Below are 26,667 nucleotides of genomic sequence, written 5' to 3'. Positions count from 1 at the left end.
TATATTTCTATCTCTTATTTTGTTTTACCAATGACTACACAGTGGAACAAATATAGCTTTACGTTAGACCAGAGGTTGTTTCTTTCTAAAATTGGCACAACTTTTCACTATAGAAATCATAGTCTAGTTTTACTATGATTATGACTATATATATGGGTAAATCGATGCTCATTCTCTTTCTTCTAAAAATACAATTTTAATTACGTGAGGCTCTCTCTATCTTTAATATTAAATCTATGTTTATAGCACACATGTCAAAATATTATATTAGAAGCTGTCATAAATTCTCTATAGATATTCACTCATCATTTCAATATATTGTCATCCTTAAGATCAATATACTAGTTTGCAATTGGTTAAAATATTATGTGTATTGCTTTGACGAAATGTTGAAAAATCTCGACAACTTAGAAATTAACAAAATGTGAATAGTGTTTCAAAATGTTTACTCAAGTTTCAAAAAATTAAATATATTAATCGATAACCCTTATAAGGTGAATACGTGTTAATTCATTTTGAATAGATTCCTAAATAAGGCAATTAAAAAAGTCTCATTAAATCCATCTGAATGCTTAATTCTGAAATTGATACTATGTCTGGAAAAACAACTATCAAGGGTAATCCTTCTCAATACGTTAAGCTCAACGTAGGGGGTTGTCTCCATTACACTACTATCGGTACTTTAACAAAACACGATACAATGCTTAGGGCAATGTTCAGTGGTCGAATGGAGGTATTATCTGATTCTGATGGTAAGTTTATAAAATCAAATTCTTGAGAATTTGATCAAGTATTGCTTATTAATTTATTAAGAATTGTTTTAGGTTGGATTCTCATTGATCGATGTGGTAAACATTTTGGTACTATCCTAAACTTTTTGAGAGATGGAAGTGTTACCCTTCCAGAATCAACAAAAGATATAGTAGAGCTCCTAGCCGAAGCCAAGTATTATTGTATAGCTGAACTAGCTGAATCTTGCAACAAAGCATTAGCTAAAAAAGAGAGAGGAGAACTAGAACCTACATGTAGAGTACCTTTAATTACGTCTCAAAAGGAAGAAGAAAGTTTAATAAGTTCCACTACAAAACCGGCTATTAAATTATTAATAAACAGACATAACAATAAATATTCTTATACCACTGCTTCTGATGATAATTTATTAAAAAATATTGAACTATTTGATAAACTTAGTTTGTGGTACAGTAATAGGGTTCTATTCTTGAAAGATGTTATCAGTACAAGTGAAATTTGTTGTTGGGTGTTTTATGGACATGGAAAAAAGGTAAGTTATCTCATACATACCTTCATTACCTGTCTTGTGGTGCATCTGAAGTTTGTTGTATAATCAATGTATAAATTACTTCTCAAAGAGTGCTGATTTAAGTCATTGTTTCCCATTATTGTTATCTTTCAATAGTTCGAAAATACTTTCTTTTATGTGAGTGCAGAGGCGGATTTTCAGATATTTAATACCTTAGTTCACAATTGTTTGAATTACATTTTTTATCAATTTCAATATATTATTATGGGTCATTAAATTTGCAAAATCTTTGATTTTTTTTTGTATGAAATTTTGTTTAGATCTGACTCTACTATGCATAAAAGACCTGAAGTGTTGAACATTTCTCTCAAGAAAGAAAAGCTTTTCTCACAAGTAAAATTTGTCCCTGATGTACTGGGAACAATATGAAGTCCTATATCAAAGTTTGAATAAAATGGTTTTATTTGAATTATGTCAGAAGACAGGCAGCTCTGAAAGTGTACACATTCCTAAACTAATTCTGTTTCTTAATTATAAGGGTACAAATTTTCCAGGAAACTAGCTTTTTCATGTAACCTATGGTAAAAAATTTCTCATTTTTGTAAGAAACTAAAATTTCTAAAAGTTTGAAATGAGAAATGTGTTAACTCTGAAGTATTCATTCCAATATCTTAATCAGGTGTTTAATCCAATCTTTTTTTATTGCATTTTCCCATTTTTCTACGCATTTAATTCCACCAGTTTTTTTTCAAAATACTTCAAAATTCTCTTGTTTATCTATGAAAAACTTACAGAGTGATTCATGAAGATTAGCAACTATGAGGAAATATCGTCACAACTGATCTTCTCTTGGTGAACAATATTTTTTTTAAAATTTTGTAAATCGAAATAAAACATTTCTGATCAAAATTTTCCGCCCCTTTAAATATGTAACCTTAGGCTACATTCCAGTTATTCTGTTGATGAATTCACCACTGTGTGTATGTATATGTGTGAGAGTTTTTTTGTTTATAAAGGTCTGGGTAAAAAATATTGTTACGTATCTTCAGGGTTTGGTGTTCCTGTTTGCTCATACAAACAAAAAAACCTTCTCTATATCTGGCCTCTCGATGGGCATTATTTCGCGGAGGGACGATCTAGCTATTCAGCTCTTCTCTCTGTTGCTTCTTTAGTCTCGATTTAACTCCTTTTCTTCTCTTCAGAGCGAAGTTTCCTTGCTATCCAGGCAGTCTTGCAGGTGTGACAAGACTTTCTAAAGCGCGGGAATTTGAAGGTGTTCTCTGAAGCACCTGTGTCTAGAGAGCATCTCGTCTGGTATGTGTGTGTTGAGTGAGTAAGAGTTTAATTAATGTGGACTCAAGTGTTGTAACAATTAAAACCGTTTTGTACCAACTCACGCGGTCCTTGCTAAATGTTATTTGCACTAAACTAATTAATCTTAAATATTTATAGGTATCCGAAGTATGCTGTACTTCAATTGTATATGCAACAGATAAAAAACATACAAAAGTTGAATGCCCAGAAGCAAGAATATATGAAGAAACTCTAAATATTCTATTGTACGAAAATAGAAATGCTCCTGATCAAGAATTAATGCAAGCTACATCAACTAGAGGAGCAGTTAGTGGAATGTCTTCTTATACTAGTGATGAGGAGGAAGATAGACCAGGTAAGAATGGTTACAGATGAGATGATGGTTTTTAGTATATATAGTGGAATCTCTATAACTCGTTGGTGAATTTTAAGAAGCATTATAAACTTGTGTTTAGAAAAGTTTGCAAAAGTGTGTAAGTCTCAATAACAAGATATGTGATGGATGGATAATTGAGTTGCAGAGCTTATGAATCAAAAGATATCTTTAATGCCGACAAGACTAGGTTTTTTGTCAAGTGTTTACCAGATAAATAAAACTCTTATTTCTAAAAATGGAAAATGTCATGGCGGTAAGCACAGTAAAGAGCGATTAACAACAAACAGGACAGGCTCTAAAAAACATAAACCTCGTTGTTGTTTTGCTTGTAAATATTTACCACTTGACTGTGATGTTTACAAGAAAGCTTGGATGACATCTGAATTATTTGAAAGATGGTTCATTAAAGTCGACAAAAAAAAAAGATTAAGGAGAAACTAAAAATATTACTTTCCATTGAGACAACATAATTCTGTTTTTGAAAGCAGTGAAAGTTAAATTTTTTTCAAATCAATACAACATCCAAGCTACAGCCCTTAGATCAATGAATAATAAAAAACTGGCTAACAGAAATGAAGTTGTTTTGAAACTGATAATAGATATGGAACAACAGTCAGCTATATCTATTAATGTATTGCATGCAGTTAGGATGAAAGACAAGGCTTGGTTAAGTATATCTAAAACTACAATATTAAATTTCTTGACAAGCTGTGGATTTTCGATGTCACATGAAGAACTCTTTGAGCAGGACATGATAGTAGACTGGAACTACTGGAACACTAACTGATGCTGAAATAATCGCCACAGTAAATCAGTATGTAGATGACGATGATGTTAATGAAAATGATATTGATACTAATCTAGCAAGATTTGAAACATCGTTAACAAATATAGAATCCAGAGCTGCAATCAATACACTAAGAACTTACATTAAAAAATGTGATGATTATGTATTCGGTTCATTGAGTTTGAAAAAATAGTTAATAAAAAATTTGAAAATTTTCTGAATAAATTTTTTTAGTGTACAGTTTACTTCACTAATAAGTAATTTGTTTTAAAATCAATTTGATTATATAAAAAATATTTAAAAATCGTGTCTTTGTAAGTCGAAATTTCAGCATTTAAATAATGTATCTCGAAGTTTGTGATGTCTAAAACTTCTTGCATTTCCCTTAATATTCGAGTTATAGATATTCCATCGGTAATACATTTTTTTTGTATTATTGTTGCCTTTTTCTTAGAAACCAAAGAAAAACATTCATAACACCAAAACATTGCTTTAAAGATTAAATTTCATTTTAGATTTATGTATTAGAAAAGTATATTGTTAAGTTTTTTGAAAAAAAAGGAAACTTTTGAATGGTGAGGTTATCTTAGAATATTGTATCTCATGGGTAGAAAGTGTTATGCACAATGAATAAGAGAGAAGCAGTGATTAACATGTGATAATATAAGGGAAAAGAAATCAAGACAGATGAAGAATTTTTTGAATGAAAATCTTGGGAAATCAATAAAAACTCAGCATTACATGTAATAGCTGAAAATTAGGTTGAAATTGTTTCTGTTGGAAGTTTTGTGATGAGTGGAGCAAAATTTATCATTCACAATTTTCACCAAATATTTCTTTGTTTTTTTTCAAACTGTATCAATAATATTATGTAGTGAAGTTCAGGAATTTTTTTACTTAAGCCTTGATAGTTCCAGTTTTGTTTGTAATCTTTTCTTTCACTGTCTTCTCTTTTTTGCTATATTCAATTCTTATTAAGTGTGTCCAATTTTGTCCCCAGTTATTGTTTTTTCATTTTTAACTGTCTCCTTTTCCTCCTCTATTATTTCATGGTGAATATATCTATCTTTATTAGTAAGTACAAGGTTATTTTATATTATTATTGAAATTATTGCCCAAGAGTTTTTTAAAATTGGTATTTGAAATAACTCTTAGACAGTTCTATTTTGAGTCCTAAACCTGCAACACCATTTGAAGTTCTTTTATATTCCATAGAATTTAAGAAGCAACAATGTATTTCATCAAATTGGAAATATTTGATATTTTTTTACTAATTTGTTTTTTTATTTTACAGTTCGTCCTTGAGTTTTCATTGGACAGTGGCGGATATTAAATAATTTATTGCTTTATTTAATATTAACGCAACGTTTTCCATGAAATATGTTTTACTATTTTATTTAATATCTTTAATTTCCATAATTGGAAAAACAATATATTCTAAACAAATTGTTAGATTTAAAACTAACAATTCATGGTTTATAAAATGTATTCCGCTTACTGGAAAAATAAATTCCTGAATAGAATCACTCTGGATATTTAAAAAAAAAATTATTTGTTATACGTTTATCTTGCTAATTTGTTTATTATTAATCACTAATTAATTAGCAGTTCCTTGTGGATATATATCTCAGTGTAATATTGAGAATTATGATTCATAACCTTTTGAAAGTAATAAAAGAGAAAGTGTTTCACAGTGAATCACTTTGTTAATTTTTGTTGTCCGAATCCAAATGTTACCCTAAAAGTTCAGTTTTATCAAAAATTTTAGTTAATTATACATTTATCTTTGAAATAAAATATCGAAAGTTGGCAGAAAAATAATGTTTTTTTTTGAAGAGCATTTTTTAACTAAAATGTTTTTTGTTTCACTTTGGAACACTAGTGTGGTACAGTGAAACAGCATAAACTAACAATTTAAAAAAAGTAAGCTCTTTTGGCAAGTGTTTTCTGTTCTTTGTACAGTTCCAACTACATTTGTTTCTCGTTCCATTAATTTTAAATATAATTTTGGAGATGAATACCAATTGTCCATGTACAATGTGTAGCCTTTTATTCAAAATGGGTTGTGCCATTTATAGGACTTATATGAGTTCCCGGTATTTTATTTGTGCCAACATAGATTTTAAAACAAACTTGAACTTCGTAAAAGATTTATCTAATGATACTGCGCTCTCTGAAGCATATAGATTGTCGAATGTATTATTTAGGTAATCAACTAAACTTCTTCCTAATTCTATCATTTTTATCCAAGTTTTCGTTATCTGTAAAGTGAAGGAATCTTGTGATATCAAAAAATCTATTCCATTGCATATTGGCCGCAACAATTGAAGTATTTATAATAGTTTTTTTTTATCAATATAATTTCCATTCAGATTTTTTTACTTGAGACATAAGAAAACATAATGCAACATATCCTTTCATTTTATCCACTAGAACAGGAAACCGCTTTTGGGTTTCGTTTATTTGCAATTTTTATACGGGTGATGTCGAATATCTTGATGGATTATCGTTCTCACCGATTTGTCACTTATTTGTAGGGGTGTGGCGTGACATATGGTCGATGGACGTAGACTGCTTGTCGAACACGGTCGTTATTTTCAGGGGTTTGAATCATTCTGGCACTACCACCTCTTTTTCTAGACGTCGATCCAGTTTGCTCGAGGTTGTTTACCCAAATTTTAATCGCATGGTCTAACGGAACAAGTTGGTTACGTGGTATGTTAAAATGCTGGCTAAAATCCCGACACGTTTGCCATTTTGATAATGCTCCATTGTAGACTAAATGGCAAGTCACTCGGGTCCCGACAGGCCTGTAACTGTCTTCCCTACCACTCCACCGCGCGCTGCAAGCCCCACACCGTTTCATTGCCTAACCCTTTAATTTTTGAAATTGTTTTATATCGATAAAAGCCGCGTGCGTATTCGACGTATTGGTATTACTTCACTATCACTTTCGAATTCCTTGTCGTTTTCGTAATTTTCATTCTCTAATTCACGGTAATCGCGATTATATATATTATATAACTTTAATTCTACTTTATTGCAACTATCATTCTCGCTTTCATAAAATCTTAAATCATCTTAATCATCTTAAATATTGTATATAAAATAACAGGGATAAAATAATTATGAGACGAATTTACCTTATTTGCAACTGTAAGATGTCAAAAAGAAACGACAGGCAATTGTTTGTGGTCAACGCCAACTGGCTGTGGTACGCAAAAATCAACTTCATCTTCTCAAATTCAAATGAATAATCAGACTCGTCCACCGTAACTTAGGGTTAATAAAAATAATGATTAGAAACACAAAAATAGTTTATAATCAGCTCATCATTTATAATTGTTAAATACCTACAGTTTTCTAATAAGTAATGATATAAATACTTGTATCCAGGAATTTATTAAAAGTTTGATGTTTTATGTAGAATATTTCAATGTTCTAAATATTATTGTTTACATTACTTTGTTTCTGTGATTTATTATTGTAATTTTATGTTATTTGTATTATAAAAATTAGAATAAGATATAATTGTAACAGAATTACAAATAGAGAGATTTTGTTGGATTTATATTTGTTAACAAATAAATGAGTAACTGATAACATTTTCTTTCGCCCTTGCATCTAATAGTTAGTTTTGTATCAAGACCCTGAAGTTATACTTTTTGTCAGGAGATGGAGATAACTTAAACGCCTCGGAGTGACAAAAAGATACTTTAAAGGTATTTACTATTGAATCGAGCAGAATAGGTTATAAGTGACGCGTTTAGTTACAGACAAAAAACCTACCCTAAGAAGAAATGCAAACTTAGTTGTTATTCAGTGGAAACAACATGGTGGATTTTCGATGCCAGTGCCCTCAATTGTAGGTGGCAGATCTAATCTATTTTCGTGGTTCATTTAAATTTATAACATTTTTATCCAGTTCAGATTTCGCAGCTTCCTAACTTCACAATAAAAAAAACTTCTTAGAACTGGGACATGTTTATTTAGAAAATAATATTTATGTAAATTTTTAGCTAAACCAAGAAAAATTAGTAGAAGTGAATACAATGTAGCTTTTTAAATGAAAATTGACCAAATACAAATTTTTCTATAAAAAAAAGTGAAAAGTGTAATATGTACACAGAATAAAATAGTAATTCAGTTAAACAGATTGCACATCATTACAATAATGTAGAATTATTATTTTGGAATTTAATACAAAAAATATCGCTATGACTACAAGTGAACCAAAGAATATGAAAGGTATTATTTCTAATAGAGTTTCTTCATTAATTTTGCAATTTTCACTTATATCACAAAGCTTTGAAAACTGAGAAAAACTACAAAAAACATCTATTTTTAGAAGCAACATATATTGCTTAAAATAATCAATGCATTAATAAGAAAATAAATAACCTTACGTAATCTATGCATATCTTTTAGATTTTGAAAAAAAAATTCTATAAAAATTCAACGCCATTAACAACCAACTAACGTCACTTAACCTATGAAGTTCAACTTTACTTATAACGACCTAACCTGTAAAATTTAATGTCATTATAATCGAACCAATAAATATTCAGCTACATTCATAACGATCTAGCTTATAAAAATTTAATGTCATTCATAAACTAACCAATCAATATTCAACATCATTCACTACAACCTAGCCTTATCTAAACTATAAAAATTCAACGTCATTCATAATCTAATAAATAAAAACTAATAACAATTTCTACAGTAACCAGAATCAAAATGTCAAATTGAATTTTAAATTTTGAACCTCGCATGAATTTAATGTTTTCACAAGAATTAACAGAATTTAAAGCTACCGCAAATCTTATTAATCATTGTAAGTCAATTTTATTACTTTTATGCTTCTAACCTAACCTAACCAATCTGCATTTTCAGTAAATAAAGCATAACGAAACGATACCGATAGATCAGTGAACAGCTTAACGCGTAATAAGCATCATGTCAAGCCCTTGGCGGATCCAGGGTCTTAACAAATGGGGGGTCATTAGTATTAGGACGAGTCCTCCCCCAAAGACATGGCATTTAAAGCCTTTTACCCACAAAATATAAGTTAATTACGTTGTTTTTGACAGCATAATGACGAATTTCACGCAATTTTTATTTTTAACCTCAATTCCTCATCGAATTTGAATCATATTTCACAACGCACTTTTATAAGAAACAAAAAACCAAGTTAATTAATCAGGATGTTTAGGTGGGATCCGCGCTTGTGAACAGCAGACCAACGAGTTTAAGAAAGACTCGTATCTTTCAAATTTGCACGCTGAACCAAGCTTTTCCAACGTTGAGTAGATATACCTAGTTAGAAAGTTTCTTACAAAAATTAATCTGAATAGATTTTACATTTTTCGTCTCTGAAATTTTGGCATTCAAAACATTTTGCCGCCCCTAAAATCATGCCGTTTTTGGCCCGGGCCTCGCGGGCCTAGGCGTAAATCCATCACTCCAGCTGAATAATATGATTATTTTTTAAAATCGGTATGCAATTCTCATTTATTCTTATTAATGGTAATAGAGTAGTTTGTATTATACAGTTGTTTATATACTTTTAACGGATGCCGAATACCAACTCCTGAGGAAGAGTCAGAACCGGGGAAATACTTACCTAAGCTTATAAAGTAGCTGCGTTTTTACTTTTATTTGAGTAAAAAAATGTGAATAACGTTTCTTCCTTTTTATTTACAATATAAAAATAAATTAAGTAAAATTAGGTTATAACCTTTAAAATATATTGTATCACGTATCTGTCGATGTCATTGTATCATCTAGTATTATCATAGAGGGCTCTGAAAAGTGCATTCCATCATTAGGAACATTGTTGCCAAAATCCTTAGGAGCCGGTCTAGATCCGGGTCCAAGTATTGTCGATTTTCGATTTCTTTCCAAGATTTGTTGTATTGTGGGTCTAGGAACCTGAGTATCTGCAACAATTGATTGAGAAAATGAAGCTCTTTTAACAAATTTAATGATAAATGAGGCACAATCTTCCCGTTATTTTGAAGATGTGCGTGCAAATGTGTCAACTAACGTCTATAATGTAAGAAATTAATACTTTCGAATTCAAACGCCACTAGCGGAGCGCTTATAATTTTTTATAATATTCTCATGCAATTAAATCACTGCTATGCTGTTACGCAGATTTCACAAATTATATTTGGAATTATCTCGCAGTCTTCGATTCCCTCAAATACTTTGTTGCCAGTTGGAATGCCTTTTTAAAAATAACATCTATGTAGGTACAGAATTTTTCACGATCTAAGAAAGTGACTACACTCCATAAAATATATTTATATCTGATCCTAACAGGATTAGATTATGTTTGGTTCTAACACATTTGTCTGTGTCAGTTTATTTCGAGCCATTAAACTGTGTGTATTATAAAGTTCGACAGTATTTTTTAAAATGTCTACCAAAAAGCGTAAATGTTTACTCGTTGAAGCAAAAATGATAGTGTTTACTCAAAGTTAGTAGACCGAGTCTAAGAAAAATACTTTTTCTACGACCGTGGCGTAAAGTACGTAGTAAAGACACACTTTCGAGTGCGTAAAGAAACACTTTAAGCAGTAGTGTGTGGAAAAACATGTTATTAAGGTCTCCGAAATGTATTGGCTAGAATACGATGCCACATGCGGGAGGTCTCAGGTTCAATTCGGGCTGAAGTCATTTTTTTATTTTTCTACTTATTTGGTAATGATTATGTTTAAGTGACATTTATACATTCCGAAGAAGAGATTTGATAAATTTAATAACACGAATTCGCCTGTTGTCTTGTTAATTTGTTCTAATCTTAATTAAAATGTTCAAAGTATTTTTAAATATACAATATATTTTATAAGGAAAATTTCCATTGAAAAAATATTGTATGCAATTCGTATGTGAGGCTTTTTTTTATTCAATATTCAGATTCGTTGAACAAAGGCTACTTTACACACTTGTTACATAAATAATTATTTTATTGGAAGATATTTCAGCTTTAACAAGCATTCCTGAAAGTACAGTTTGGAAAATTGTGAATAATTCGAAACCTCCTAAAAACACGAAAAGACAATGGTGTACCAAAGTGCATTGATTTCTTTCAAGAAGAATTAATTCACTGCAATCTTTGTGGAATATACGCTGTACCAAAAGTGCCAACATCATTATTATTTTCACGGAGACTGTTCCAGAAAACTGATGGTGAGTTTAATTGGTACACTATAACTTTGTGGCGTACTCTACGTCGTTTGGAGGGTTTATTCAAAAGAATTGACAAAAGGGAAGTTATATTGTAGTGCCAGCACTTGTAAAAACTCGAAAGAATAAATACAGTTAGATCGGAAAACCGAACGAAAATATGTCTAGATGAGACTTGATACGACACCCAGGGTGGGTTAATGGTTCAAAAAAATGTTACACGAAAGCTACGTCTAATAAAGGTGAAAGAATAATTATTTTACATGCGAGGACAGTAGGATGGATAGTAGAATGTCTATTTTTAGCCGTCAAGAATATTTAGGATTCCAGCCTGAATTATTACTGTGATATAACCGCGGTAGTTTTCGAAGATTGGTTTCAAAATAAATGAATGCCAAATATACTAACGACTAGTTGTATTGTGATGGATAATGCAGACTATCATAGTCGCCAAAAGAATAAGATACCAGGCTGCAGAAAAAGTGCTCTTTGTGCGAATGTGACATATATTTCCACGAAAGTTATAATGCATAATAATTATTAGAAACTGTGAAAAGTAATGAACTTATCTATGAATTCAAAAATACTTGTAATTTATTTCTGTCATTGAACAATTACTAAGAGACATATCTTAATTACATTCTATTATTGTATTTATATATATATATATATATATATATATATATATATATATATATATTTATGCTAATTACATTTTAAGTAGAAAATAATTTAGTACATCTCGTTTAAAATCTTTAAACTTTGAAATTCCTTTATAACGTTAAAAATTATACCTGGCATTTGGGCACCTATTATATCGTACGAACCTTCCTATTTATAGCCAGTAGGGACAGATGTTCATTGTATCTGCCCTGTATCTCAGAAACAATTCACCGTATGGAAATATGTTTCAAACAAAGGTTGTAGAGAATTTAATGCTCTACAATATTAATAACATGTAAAAATAGCGTAAAACTCATAGAAAACGAGTTATTTGCAAAAAATGTGCAAAAAATTGATCTTTTTGACTTTTCACCCCAAATTTTTAAAGTTGCTTATATCGAATTATATGTGAATTTTGAGAGGAGTTTTAGGATGTCAAATTAACAAGTTTGATCGACTTTATACCTGGGTATCTCGATTTTCCGAAATTCATGCCTAAACGTACCTAAAATGACTGGGCTTTATAGGTTTCAGTAGTAAAGGCACCTTTTTAGATTGTGAAAAATACAAAACTGTGTTTATAGCCTTCTTGGTTATTTAATCAAATTTGATAGATTTTCTTCTTCGTATTTGTGACTGTGGTACCTGAATCTATCTCTCCGCAGCTGGAGTTTGAATTTGTATGTTTTATAAACCGATAATGTATCTGTCTAATTTCAGTTTTAGTTTATTAGACTTTACCATGGTATAACATATAAATATAACGAGATATCTCACCCTTTAGTTGCCCTTTTTTAATCAGACTCATTCTCTTGAAGAATGCTTCATCTAAATTGTTTATGCAAGGTGCAGCTTTCTTTCCTCTTTTCATTGCCAACCAATGGATTGTGTTTCTTTTTCCCACAGAAACATTTTCTTCCTTGTCTTCGTCGTTAATTCCTTGTAATCTATTAAAATAAAATAAGTTTAAAAAACTGTGATTGGTTATTAATAAATTAATATAGTAGAGTCCTTAAAGAAAAGATTTGATAAGCATAAATTTTTATGGATATGCAACTAACTGTACACGTGGTTTGGAAAGAATGGCAGATTTAACCAAAATGATTCTACTTAAGGGTTAAGCTTCTCGAACCGTTGGTGATATTTATACTGAACATACTGTTTACACTACTACTAGACCAAATCTCACAATTACATTGTCTAACGCGCATTTCTATAACCAAGTTATCGTCTTCACAGACTGTAAACTAAGTGTTGGTGTAGTGGTAGTTTAAAAAGTGTTTTCTGTACTATTTAATGTTTATTAAAAAGAAACTTTTTTTAAGTTTATGTTTATTTTGCTTTACAAAGTTTTGTTCTAAATTTGAACATTTAATAAAATAATTTCAATAACAAACTTATTGTGTTCAAATAATTTATTTACCTTATAAGTTTCTTAAATATTTTAATGGGGTCATTGTCCAGTAGTGACTCCTCCGTTATATTTTTCACTTTATCAAAACCAAAGATACTGAAATCTATGGCTGTGTTGGCCATAATTTGACAGTAAGTTCCAAATCGGTGAATGAACATAGCGATGAATTGTACTAACATCAACGATGCGAATGCTATCAAAAAGACAAATCCAATAGGTTGAAGTTGCAGATACGTTTTTTGAATAATAAACTGAAATTGTATGAAAATTTGTATTAATTAGATAGATTGTATAAATTATAATAGCGAATATTATATTATGGAAAATGTATTATTTTTCATATGAAATCAATTTTGGATTCCATAAGTTATAAGACACCGGTTGGTTACTATCCTGCAGGGGATTTCTCCATTTAGAAGTCCCTTTTTACACTTTATTTCATATTTGCTGGACAACTTTCTGTATCTCTTTCATTGTTGCCTATTACTATTCTGGGGTCCTGATGTATTTGGATATTGTTGAATGCGTAGCACGGATTATTAATTAATTAATTAATCTTAGAGTGTTTGGTTGGTCCTGTTCTATTTAATTCACTGGAGCTTGGGTCTATATCATATGTATTGGAATTACTTTGGATTTTCTTAAAGTAATCGTTGTGATATTTTGCTTTTGTGTCAATTGGATTTGAGTATAACGAATCCATACTTATTTCGATATACCTTCTTTATTGAGAGATTGAAAACTTATTTAACAAATATCTATCTTCGAAGTGTGATAGAAAATACAATACAAAGTATGTCCCGAACCATCATGTATTGAGGTACGCAAAGATATTTTTGAGCCCGTTCCGGGTTTAGTTAGATCATATTTCCGGTATCTGTCGTGAAAAGTGGATTTAAATACCGCATTAACAATAAGTTAGAAAAATATGTGCAGAAGATAACAAAATGGTAAAATTTGTGTATAGTTATCATTAAAAACTGTTTAAACTGATTAAAAGGGGAAATGAGTTAACGTTCACTCTTTGACAAATGAATATGTACAATATTTGTCGTAGTTATGATCCTGAAACAAATGTTCTCAATGGAAAATTACTGACTCACTTCACCCTAAAAGAGTCGGTAATTAAAGTTAAACATTAAGTCAGTATTTAATTTGATGCGTGCTTTTGGTTACTACCTGCCCTGCCCTTATCCACGTACTCACTAAATTTAGTACCATATGTTTCATGGGTGATCACGAAAACAGAAAATGTACTAAAAGGTAAATGTTTTGATACCATTTAAGACATTGAACGTTTGAATAAGTGCATTACAACTCAAAGGTAATTTTAACTTTTTTCTTCACTTTGTTTGAAATAATATGATTCAATGTATTTATTTATCACATCTTGTATGCTAGGATTTGTGAATCTCCATTCATTTTTGCTCATTTTTCTATGAGGAAAAACAGTTTTGTGGGTTATGAGAAGCAACAATTGTGTCCTTATATATTATGGCACCTGATACTAAAAAGTCTGACGTGGAAGATACAGTACTGAGAATTTCTATTGATACTTCTGTTTTATATTTGTCAGATAAATATGATTTGGGTGGAAGATATGACGTTTTGTTTCTTTTTGTCTTCTTTTGGACTTGTTTCTGCTAGTTTTCTCATCTGATTTTTAGTAATGTTGTATCAGGTTTTTAATTTTTGACCCTATAATGTTGATTTCTACTTATTCGTTAAGGTCGTCGTCTCTTTCTCACCCATCCGAAAATATCTATTTATTATTAATCCTTTAAATGGGTCGACATAAAGAAGTGTATTCTGTTAATATTACATTATTGTACGAGGATGTATTGATATCTAGTTAGCCTAGACCAGTTCCATGCATAAACAAAATATTGCATTACCATAGCAATGAACAATAAATTATTAGAAGTGTCAGTGTAAAGTTTGACGTCAAAAAAGTGAACCAGAAAAAAGATGTCCACCGAAATTGTGAAAATCGAAAAATTGGTGTATCTAGCCATCAACAAGTACCTGTATTTAAAAGGGTTAAGAGGTAAGCAGATTTACGAAGATATGCTTAATACCCTTGGTGATCAATGTCCTTCGTATGTGACCGTGAAAAATTGGACTGCAACTTCAAAAGAGGTAAATTTTCCATTGAAGATGATGACCGATCGGAAAGGCCAGTTTCAGTGTCAGTCCCCGAAAATATCGATGTAGTTCATGACATGATTTTATCAGACCGTCGAATTGGACTGAAAATTGCTGCAAAATGGATCCCCAAATGTTTGAATGTTGACCAAAAGCGTGTAAGGGTAGAAGCATCGCGTTCGATCTGTGCTCGATTTGAAAACGATGTAGACTTCTTAAACCGAATTGTTACTATGGATGAGACTTGGGTACATTTCTACGATCCAGAAACAAAGCAACAATCGATGGAATGGCAACATTCTGGTTCTCCAAGACCTAAGAAGTTTCATGTCCAAAAATCTGCTGGAAACGTTCTTGATACAGTTTTTTGGGATTGTCATGGAGTAATCATGATTGATTTTCTGGATAAGGGTAGAACAATAACTGGAAATTACTATTCGACATGCATACAAATTTCATATTGCCATGCAAAAAATTCGTGATTTAGCGAAGGAGGTGTGGAGGACCGGTTTGCAGAGCAAGAAGAAACATTTTCTTTGAAAGTCTAGAGACGTTGTAGGTAATAAATGTATCCAATTAAGAGGAGAATATGTTGAGTGATAACATATTTTGACATTCAAATTTAGTTTGGTTCTATATTAAGCTAAGGATTTTTCAATATATCCTCGTATGTATTGAAAAATTCAGATTTTTAATCTTAAAATACAAAAATTACAACTTCTCATCTTAATAATACCTACTTCTTTTTGGCTTTCTATATAAGTATAATTAACTTTAGGACTAATCGGCCAGTTGATATGGATGATATCTTGTTGCAAGTTTAGTAGATAAATAACCAATACAAAAAGAGAATTTAACATAAAGAAGGTTATAACCATTCTGTCCCTCAAATCTTTCAGCTCCTTCTCAACAATTGCCTGAAACAACAAACAAACAAATATTAAAATGTATCGAAAGATTTAAGTAAATCGATAAATGATACTGCGTATTTGTGATTAGAGCTTTATCCTAACTGTGTGATTAATAATATATTTTCATTATCATAATTATTTTTAACACTATTATTTATAAGCCGGATAATTAGGACCACGTTATTTTTTAAAAATCCTAATTCTTTCATCAACTAATCGAATGTCTACTTCAGCTGTAGCATCATATTTCAAAGGTATTTAAATAGCATACAGACATGGCACAAACCCCACAAGCTTCCAGCACTAAATATTTAGGAATACATCGTAAAAATAGAAAATGCATTCTGATATCTTTATCTCCATTCATACAAACTATTTGATTTTTTGAAACCAAAGCTACATCACATATAAAACCAGCAGATCAATTTTCAACTGTTGTTGACGATAGAGCCTGATTAACAATTTTTAAGCGACTGCTCCGCTTGTATAACATAACATCTTCAGTATCTCGATCCAAACAGAACAAAATATTGTAAAATTGAACATACAGACAACTTTTGAATATTGATATTATCGGTGCCTTTTGTTTATCAAAATAATGCTTCTACAAAGTGTATGACATTGATCCAAATATTTTCGAATACATTTATGAGAAATAATAATTTAAAAAGTATTTAATTTTATAGAAAAGAATAAAAAAAAGTTCATCTCGACAAATACAAATTAATACATGTCTGCCTGAAAAAATGTTTTTAGCTAGGGAATATGAAAAATGAAACAATTTATTGCGTATAATACAATCAAAAGTTACGTACTTTTTTCGATGTTTCGTCCAGCGGATACAAATATTTCTGAATAAGTTTTTCAAAGAATTTTTTTTCTGAATTGTTAATATAGTCTACTGGGCTGTTAATCAATTCCCCGTCATAATACCAGCTGTTAGCTTCCACACCATCTGATGGTGTTTCGATAGATTCCCCATCACTCTCATCGATATCATCATCCTCGTCGTTTTCATTTTTAGCGTCACCGTCCAAGTATGGCGCCGACGGTTGAATAATTCCACTGGTAATAGATGTCCTTGAAACAATTGTAATATTTTTAGTAATTACAATGCAAGTGTTATTATTTGGTTTTGAATCAAGTGTTTTTTATGTAAGAAGCAAGCACAAGAGGATAAATCCTATTATACTCGTGTAGTTCGAGTGGTGCCTGCCGTGTGGAGATGTCTGTGGATATTGATCTTGAACTTCTGTAGGTTGTCGTGTTCGGTATAAATGCGCGTTGCTAGCTGATTCTCCAGTCTTCACTTTTCCAAAGAAAGCAGTTTCGATAAATTGACTTTTTGCGCATCTGCAGGCGAACTCGTTGTTCATAAGCGACGTGTACTTATCGAATAGGTCTTGTAAAAACTGCTCTAGGTGGAATTATATTCGTATGTATGTATATATACTAACCAAAACAACGAACATACAATTCATATCAAAAAGAAATATGCAGATGTGAATATAAAGTTTAGCAGAATGTATTGACTGTTTAGAAGAAGGTCAACTTACAACAAAATACAACACAGAAGTAGCCAGGTTTTAGTATCGGCGGGGGTTGAAGAAAATAAAACGTCTAGTGCATGAGGTAAACCGTAATATATAAATGAGAAAAGCATGAAAGATGCGAAAACACAATTCTTCTGTTCTTTTCTTACCTAAGTATCTATTCATAGTTGTGTGCTTTGTTTGTTGTTTACGCTCGTTAATAGGCCAGTTGGAACAATATTTATTATTAATTAATTAGCAATAAGTTATACGGCCCGCCTCTCTTTATTCTAATATTATTCATGTTGATATCATAACTTTTCGGGCAGGGGGTTGAACACTCCATACCCTCTCCCTGGTTACATCCGTGGAATATCTGTAGTAATATATGTTATCGAGCTTTGGGGCTATACCAGCCAATCTACTGATAATTTAGAAACTTAAAAATAAAGTGTTAAGCAGCAAAACCCACGCTCCTTAATACTGCAGAAATAGTGATTTTCAACGGGACTTTGAGATGAATACTATTGAACATACAATTAAAAAATTCGCAAGAAGTCGTAAATAAAGGTTCCACCATCACGGGCATGTTGAGATTATCCAGTTCCTGGACAATAACGATCTGGTAAGAAGCTTTTTGAGCTAGTGTAAATCAAAGTAACAAAATCAAAGCAGAATTTAGTGTGCATTAGTGAATACACGTTAACTAAGTGTAGTAACTTACCAGATCTTAAAGTACATTAGTGAATAGACTTTGGTGCTTCAACCCACAAACGTAATAATTTGAATTGAAAAAGAATTACGCATAGATCAGTAATATCTTACAAATACCTTGAAAGGTTCATTTTATAAATACCTTGTAAAAAAAATTAAAACAATTATAATAATCAACACGTTATACAATACTTCAATTATTCAAATAAGCCAGAAAAATATTCACCTGGTAGCTCTATTTCCTGTGAAAAATTCAGTTCCTCTAGTAGTTCTTCTTCGTTCCGTATCTCCGGTAACTCTGGTTTTCTCTAATATATCTATCTTTTGTTGTAACTGTTGAATAGATGTTTGTATATTTCTAAGTATTTCCCTTTCTTCTCCTTTGTTGTCGTAAGTACAACACATCAACTTAACCAGGCCTCCTATTGAAAATTCCAATGATCCAGTATTATCATTTGGCTTGCCGAAAAATGATAAAACTTTATTTTCTGGTGGTTTCGAAGCAGGCTCTGGATTTGGTTTGTCTCCTTTCTTATTATCCTGGAAAAAATAAGATGTAAGAAAACACAAAATTCAATGCTATTAATTGTAGAATAACTGAAATGTTTAATTTAGAATAAAAAATAAGTTCAGTACAAAAAAATATCTAGAGCCATGAAGATAAATTAAAATTGAAAACAGATTGGTGGAATAACGAATAAAAATAACTAAAGTTAAAAGGGAGGAGAAAAAGAAGGGAGTTTATATTTTTTATGAACGATTTTTTATTTGTTAATGCAATTTCACTTTTTTTATTGTATTAGTGAACTTTTTATCTATTTTTTAAATGCGGCAATGTCTGTACTATGTAATCAACATCAAAATCATTAAAATACTACTTAATATATAGAATTACTTTTTTGTTTCTTCGTGTTTTAAATTTTAGTTTTAGTGAAATATTTTGATGATGTTTTATGTCCTTCATGACTTATTTAATGAAATAAATATATATTCGTTAGGAATTTTGATATTTTTAATTTTTTGATATAATGTTTAAATAATTTGTTTTCAAATCATTACAAAATGAGGTGAGAGGGAGAAGAACTTTTTATTTCGCCCTCTGTTGCAAAATAAAATCTAAAACCCCCAGAACAAAAAAAATAATATTTATATCAGGTACCTACCTTGTAATGATTGTGATGCTGTTTACATAGGGCAGACATCTCAGTATTTAGAACATAGATTTAAATTTCACCAATACGATAAAAGAAATAAAGCTGCATTTACAAACCAAATTATAAATTCAATTATGAAGATTTGAAAATTCTTGAAATGAAAAAGAGAATGTTTAGAAATGGTTCACATAGGAACGAGCATTCTGTCAATGATGAAAAAGACTTATTTAAGACGCTATTTAAGTAAAAGTTATATAAATTTTGATGCAGTTACAAATAATTTAATTGATGGCTGCTACATATTTTTGAAATGTAACCTTTAAAGAAAACAGATTATTTTCATATTTGTGTTGTAGGTGACTTGTGGATGTCAAGTGATATTTTGGCAAAGACTTAACTAGTTTTATCAAGAAAAACAGTTTTCTTGACTACATCAGATGCACAACTTTCATCTTTACAAGAATGTCAGCGATTGTTGAAAGGGTCAAATAAAGTTATAATGCCAGAAAAACAATGTGAAGGATCTTTCTACTTACGCACCTCTTTAGGTTTGGCTATGACCGTGACTTCCCTAGTACCCCACGATACATTGTTCATGTTGAAAATAGAATAGATAACCAATAACATGTACATACTGGGAACGGTAACATAATAAATAATTCCATATTTTAAACAATAAAATTCCTGCGGATGTAATAGAGCTGCTATTATGAAGGTTCCTCCTGTAGCTATCAAGAAGAGTGACGAAGGTGCCAACCAACCATCGTCTTCGATTTGTATCATTATACCGACGAATACTGTCATCATTATCAAACCGTATATTGCACTTATCATCGCCGCAAAAAATAGCTACAACAAAAAAAGAAGTAAAATGTAATTTAATGAAATAATTTGCTGTGATGATTAACAGCCACGTATAAGTAGGCTAAACAATACGAAATGTGTTATTATATCAGTTCAAGAGCTCGAATGTGGTTTAGTAGTCATTCCTGTCCAGTATTGCCCTCATCTATTTGGGCAGTGCTTCGAACATTATTAATTTTTTTTTGGAAATAGTTACAATTTTGATGATTTTTGATAAAAACTAAGCGGTGCATCACACACAAAAACAAAAAAACCTAAGTAGTAAAATTTGGTTGCTATTCCGCAATCTTTTTTACGTTTTACAAATGTTCCACCATTATGATCAGAGAGAAGAAAAATAATTTATACATAGAATGTGCAATTATAACATCACTCAATAAGTCGTGTGACTGACACAGAGATGGCGCTGCCATTGTCAAATCCATATGACGTTTATGAAGTACCAACATTCAAAAAACTTTGTGTAAAATTTAATGAGATTTCGATTATTTAGTAAAAAGTGACAGCAATTTAAGTGACTATTATTTTCAAAACAAAAGTTTCAAAACAATTTCGTGTGTTAATTTATCATTGCTTGTTAATGAAAAAGAAAAATACTGGACAAGCTCAGCAATGGCTTCAAAAGTGTTATCCGGACTCTGCTTCACCGAAAAGAACCATTTGTTATTGGTTTGCTGAATTTAAACGAGATCGTACAGACACCGATGATGGTGAACTTTCTGGTCGTCCAATTGAGGTGATTACTCCAGAAAACATCGAAAAAATTAAAATTGTGTGAGATAGCTGAAGCCGTGTGTTTACAATTATGCACGAACATTTGACCATGAGAAAGCTGTGGATGCCGCGTTTACATACGATCAAAAACAACGTGTAGATGATTCAGAGTAGTATTTGGCCGTGTTTACATGTAATAAATTAGACTTTTGGCGTCGATATGTGACAATGGATGGAACATGGATCCATCACTTGACTTGAACCACGTCCAAAGCGTTCAAAGGCACAACAGTCAACCGGAAGGTTATGGCTCCAGTATTTTGGTATGCCCACGAAATATTGGTCATCGACTATCTCCTAAAGGGAGAGACAATCAGTAACGAATACTACATAGAGTTGTTGGATCGTTTGAATGCAAAAATCAAGGAAAAACGACTTCATATGTCGAAGAAAAAACCACTCTTTCACTAAGACAATGCACCGATTTAGAAGTCGATGGCAAAGATGGTTAAATTGAACGAATTACATTTCAAAATGCTTCCTTATCCATCTTATAGTCAAGATCTGACACCTAGTGACTACTGGCTATTCACTGATCTCAAATAAATGCTCGCCGGTTAGAAATTCAGCTCAATTGCCAAAACTGAAGCCTATTTTGATGCAAAAGATCAATCCTTCTACAAGCACGGCATCGAGAAGTTAGAGAAGCGCTGGAATGATTGTATTGCTCTTGAAGGAGATAACATTGATGAATAAAATCAGTTTTTGGAAAAAAATTAGATTCATCACTTAAAGAGGCAATAATTTCTGTCTCACCTGTGTATCCGATTTGCATGATGCACATATTATGATAAACAACAACACTGGTATGATATTTAGAACCAAACTGTAAAATTGCGAAATTTTGAAAGCAGCTATGAATGCTCCAACTAACATAAGAAATATAGTTCCAGGTCCAATAACAGTACCGATCATCAAAACTACTTGGTATAAGATGTAAAGTTTTGATATATTATCATTAACACTGACAATATATTTATAATCGGTTAAAAGGTCCAGAATGTTGGCTGTTGTTGAAGGCATCCACCTTCTTCTTTGATTGTAAAATTCGTTAAATCCTTCAGGGCAGTGGGTATAGGCATCGGACGCAGCTGAATATTCTACACGATAACCTCTTTGAAGTAGTAGTGTACATAACCAACGGTCTTCCCCTAAAATAAGTTACGGATTTTAGATACAAAACAATTTAAATACCATTTCAATATGGGTGATATTACTGGGTCTATAAAACTTCATAGGTTTTATAAGTAATGAAACTTGCTATAAATTAATGAGAATAGATTTACATCAATATTCATACTTATACACAAAATTGTAGCTTTCTACTACGCCGGATAACGTTGGTTGCTCAAGAAGGTATGATTTAAAATATCTATATATGCCTGAACTTTTCTTTCCAAATTATTGAACCGGGCAATTACTTTTTCGCAGCCCCCTTATTACTTCCACGTCAATATAATTAAAGCATACTCTGCACGATCAATATGTTGACAATACTTCAAAATATTGACTATAGTATTGAACATGAAGTGTCTGTATTCAAATATTAATGAGAAATATTGAATTAAGCCCAGATGTCAAATATCGATACAGGTGTGGAAGTGAGAATACTGGATCGTGTATTATCGTCTATCTACATTTCCGTCAATAATCAGTCATTTCACAAGATATGGTCAATCACGTCATGGTCAGTTTAAAATAGTTCTTAAAAAATTATTGATCTGTATGAAACCGGCATTGTGGAACAGTGCATATCCTTAATATGGAAAAAAATGGCAAGACAACACATAGATATACGGAAACAAATCAACTCACTAAAAACCAATTCTTGACGTGAAATAATGTCAGAAAGTAAAATATTTAATTAAAAGAGAAGAAATAATATCTGAATATTCAATTGAAAATTGCAAAAATTCCAAATTTTTAACTACATAAGTAAATGATTGTCATTGGTTTTTAGTTGTAACGTCTTAGGGTTAATAAAAACATTGAGCAGTTGTATACTTGGTGATCACGAGGTTATCGTTACCGGCAACGTAGCGTGTACTGTTATAATACAGTTTTTATTTATTAGTTACGTATAAATAAAACATTTTTCTATATACAAGAATAAAGTGAATAAACCTTTTATAGGTTAAGTTTTTACATTATTACATAATAAAGTTAAAAATTAAAAGCGTAAGAAACTTAATTACAATAAAATATTAAATAAGTTGAATAATTGAATAAACGACCAACACTTTCAAACCATTTTTGTTGTAGGAGATTCGAATTTCTTGGTATCATAAAAACTAAAAAACTTTATCAGGTATTTGTCTTGGTATTTTTACATCTTGGCACAAAACACGATTTATATACCATTTTTTGGGTTAATCAAAGTTAAATAGTAACTCGTATTTTAGAATAACCGAGAGAATAATTGTCGTATTTACTTTGTATCATATGTTTAGTGCTTATTTTATACCTATGACGTCAAACAATATGGCAACTTAACTGAAATGTTTAAACTACCTACAATAATTTTTTTCTCTATAAAAACTGATGAAAGAATTGGAAAAAAATATGATAAAAGTTGTATATAAACTAACCAAAACTATTTTTTTCTCAAACCATGCAAGTACCCTATTTTGAAAAATAATAAGTTTCAAAATGTGGATTTTTCACGCGTTGAAATTTTCGCAGTATTTTAAGTTACGAGTAACTATAAATTGTTCTAGAACAAGCTCATTTTGAAATAATTTGATGGTAATGAAACATATGACCACATGATTTTCAAATGGATTATGGAACCTTTCATAGACAAACAGTTTTCCTGTACTAGAATGGATAGGCTGCAACCGTGAGATATCTGGTCACTCGTAGATGTTTTAAGATTTGAAATTTTTGTCTGGAATATCATAACTTTCAATAAGCCTTGAGATTATGCAATTTTTGATCTTCATCCATTCGAAAAATATTAGTTAGTAATTAATTTAGATTAGTCATCTGTCTCAATACTACATATTTTCTTCGATAGAGTATCATGTGAATATTCATTACGTTTTGTGATCCATTCATTCATTTAACATCGATTTTGTACCCTTTTTAATGTCACAGCCAAAATTATAGCAAAGCAAGCTTTCCTTAGCGTGTTCATCGTAAAACACAGACGTGCTTATGCAAAATTATTCGATTATGATGTATTGATGTAACATTGACGACAAGTATATGAGTATTGTGAATTGATCGCGTTGGGTCTGCTCAAAATACATGCCTTGATCATATTGTACAAAATGCCTGGCTTCAGTAGCTTCAGTGGTATATTTGGCCATAACGTTATCATCCATTAAGGCACCGGCTCTGAACAGTGAAAAGCATCCAGGACTACAAAGTACGCATCCGATGACATGCTCAGTCGCCTTTTGTAACCAATGTCCAACAGCATATTCAAACACCTGATACCAAGCCATTGCACCGGAGCCTATAGGGTGGATCCTTCCACAAGCCGCTCCTAATGTTGGATTCTTCTTCATGTATTCCACAAGAAGATGAACGGCAGCTGGTTGAAAATCAATGTCACCGTCTAAAGCAAGAATGTACGTATTTTTTGCCATATTTTTTATTTGTTTAGGAGTTAATTCTTCGTTATCCATAATCCTAAAACAACAAATCTTTACAAATATTTATCAAAGAATGGGTTAAAAGATGTTTGCATGGGAATGATTTCCAGCGATCTAGATGTGACTATATCGTAACTTCTTCTTAGTGATGACGAAAAAATTGAGCTCAACTCATAATTATATGTTAACAACTCATAAGTTGTTAACATATAATGAAAAAAAATACTCACTTGAACCCCAACAAATAATACATGTACATAACTTGAGACCATCTCTTCTTGGATCTAATCTTCGCCTTATCTTTCAAGTGTGCAATCATTTTTGTCTTTCCTGGTAGAGTCCAAATCAATCTACCACCGTATGGAGTGGGATATACAACGGGCGGTTGTATTTTGACATTTACTGCATGCACCTTACTAGCTGCATCATTGACAGAATCTACCAAGTCCAATACGTATTGATTCACGTGGGGATCCTGATCGTCCTGTGAAACTCTTATAAAAGCATCGTCGAAGAATATGTGAGCTGGAATATATGTAATTACTAAGTTAGTTTTTAGAACTTGCAAGAATAAAAAAGCTAGAAATAACCGTGGGCTATGTTTCTTGTTATCTATCTTGATACAACCCGATGATAAAATGTATTGGTTAAATTTGATTGCTGTAGTCAGAAAAAATTAACCTTAACACCAAAATGACAATATACAAATTCATAGTGGAACCTATTTTAACGTATGGATGTGAGTACTGCCAACTAACAGATAGACTGGAGAAAATATAGAGACTCTCGAAATGAACTACTTAAGAACATCGTGTAAGATACCCAAATCAGAGCATATAAGGAATGAAGAGCAGGTCAAGTATATACGACGTCAGAGAGAATACAGACTAAGCAATTGCTATGGTCCGGACATATTATGAGGATGGAGTAGAACACGTGGCCGAAGAAAGCATATCAACCGCAGAATATAAAGAGATGAGAAATATCCTCAATGACCTGAAAGGAAGGAATTGAACAAAATATGAAAGACAGAGCTATCCAGGAAAACGAGTGGATAGATAGAAAAGTGTGGCCTACGAAAGACGGGATGCGACGAAGAAAGCTGTAAGACCCTCGCTGTAATTTTGTTTCGTTCTGCAATGCAGCAGAACCAAATAAAATTAGCAATACGAAAATATTATTTCAATTCTTCAGTCAAATTCCATTGAAGATAATTGAGAACGTGCAGTTTGTTTTTATATCAATGCCGGGTAACAATCTGCATCAATTGTATGTAGAAAAATGAAGAGGACCCAGTTGCACACATTTACCGAAAGGAAACAAACTTAGGAGATAAGTGTGGGAAGCTCAAAGTAATATCAAGAGAAGAAAAAATATACCGAGAAATTGAATAGACCTAATAATAGATATAAGGGATGATTAGAAATTTGCATCCTCATCTGAAAACCGTAAAGGTAGATGAAGATTAAAAGAAGAAGAATTCCTATTTGTACCAAGTTTTTTGTCGATTAACAAAATATTTTATCACTATTCATAAAAAAAAATGATATTATGTGTAAAAGAGTTTCTTTGTAATTATTGTGATGCTGTCTACATGGGACAAATATCGAAGTATTTGAAAATTGGATTAAAAAGTCATCAACAAAAAAACTGCATTAAAAAAACGTTATAACAGGAGAGATAAGATTTAATTATATAAATTGAAGGCAAATTCAAGAGAGATAATTCATGAATGATGAAAAAGACATTTGAATAATTGCTTACTTTATTATATTCATTATTATTTTTAGTTGTGTGTGAAAACAGATTGTTTTTGATATTCAAGTGCTAGATGATGTATTAATTCATATTGGTATTGACATTGAGTTGTAAATGGCAGGTAACATTTGCGCGAAACGTTAAAATATATGCTACGGAAAAACAATTATTCAACGAAATGAATAAAAAAGATGTGAAATATTTAAG

The 26,667-nt window shown here is 31.3% G+C and overlaps 2 protein-coding genes and 1 long non-coding RNA gene across 3 annotated transcripts in view; 2 read left to right on the top strand and 1 right to left on the bottom strand.

Annotated features, from left to right (window-relative positions):
* Positions 1-87: 87 nt before the first annotated feature.
* LOC130901145 (BTB/POZ domain-containing adapter for CUL3-mediated RhoA degradation protein 3) lies at positions 88-7,619 on the top strand. Its single transcript, XM_057812257.1, has 4 exons — positions 88-752; positions 825-1,282; positions 2,714-2,930; positions 5,033-7,619. The coding sequence occupies exons 1-4, from the start codon at positions 569-571 to the stop codon at positions 5,041-5,043; spliced, it is 870 nt and encodes a 289-aa protein (XP_057668240.1). The 5' UTR covers positions 88-568; the 3' UTR covers positions 5,044-7,619.
* Positions 7,620-8,372: 753 nt separating this feature from the next.
* Positions 8,373-8,848, top strand: LOC130902037 (uncharacterized). The gene is made up of 2 exons (XR_009060351.1): positions 8,373-8,575; positions 8,635-8,848. It is a non-coding gene; the product is annotated as an uncharacterized LOC130902037 (long non-coding RNA).
* Positions 8,849-9,418: 570 nt separating this feature from the next.
* Positions 9,419-26,667, bottom strand: part of LOC130902036 (chitin synthase chs-2-like) — a 37,191-nt gene continuing 19,942 nt past the window's right edge. Inside the window, exons 9-18 of the mRNA XM_057813836.1 lie at positions 24,933-25,227; positions 24,357-24,739; positions 21,860-22,254; positions 20,006-20,314; positions 18,538-18,851; positions 16,881-17,145; positions 15,895-16,071; positions 13,019-13,260; positions 12,373-12,542; positions 9,419-9,680 (exon numbers count right to left, since the gene is read on the bottom strand). Coding sequence (XP_057669819.1) covers positions 9,496-9,680; positions 12,373-12,542; positions 13,019-13,260; positions 15,895-16,071; positions 16,881-17,145; positions 18,538-18,851; positions 20,006-20,314; positions 21,860-22,254; positions 24,357-24,739; positions 24,933-25,227 — 2,735 coding nt within the window. The 3' untranslated portion in view covers positions 9,419-9,495. The remainder of the gene's footprint in view (positions 9,681-12,372; positions 12,543-13,018; positions 13,261-15,894; positions 16,072-16,880; positions 17,146-18,537; positions 18,852-20,005; positions 20,315-21,859; positions 22,255-24,356; positions 24,740-24,932; positions 25,228-26,667) is intronic.

The sequence above is a fragment of the Diorhabda carinulata genome, chromosome X, assembly GCF_026250575.1.
Source record: "Diorhabda carinulata isolate Delta chromosome X, icDioCari1.1, whole genome shotgun sequence".
NCBI lineage: Eukaryota > Metazoa > Arthropoda > Insecta > Coleoptera > Chrysomelidae > Diorhabda > Diorhabda carinulata.
Note: the sequence above shows the minus strand (reverse complement) of the source record. Positions and strands in the feature narration are given on the sequence as shown.

Coding starts and splice junctions, on each gene's coding strand:
- LOC130901145 (XM_057812257.1), top strand. CDS start 569: ATGCTTAATTCTGAAATTGATACTATGTCTGGAAAAACAACTATCAAG. Junction 753..824: donor GGTATTATCTGATTCTGATG/GTAAGTTTATAA, acceptor GAATTGTTTTAG/GTTGGATTCTCATTGATCGA. Junction 1,283..2,713: donor TTTATGGACATGGAAAAAAG/GTAAGTTATCTC, acceptor AAATATTTATAG/GTATCCGAAGTATGCTGTAC.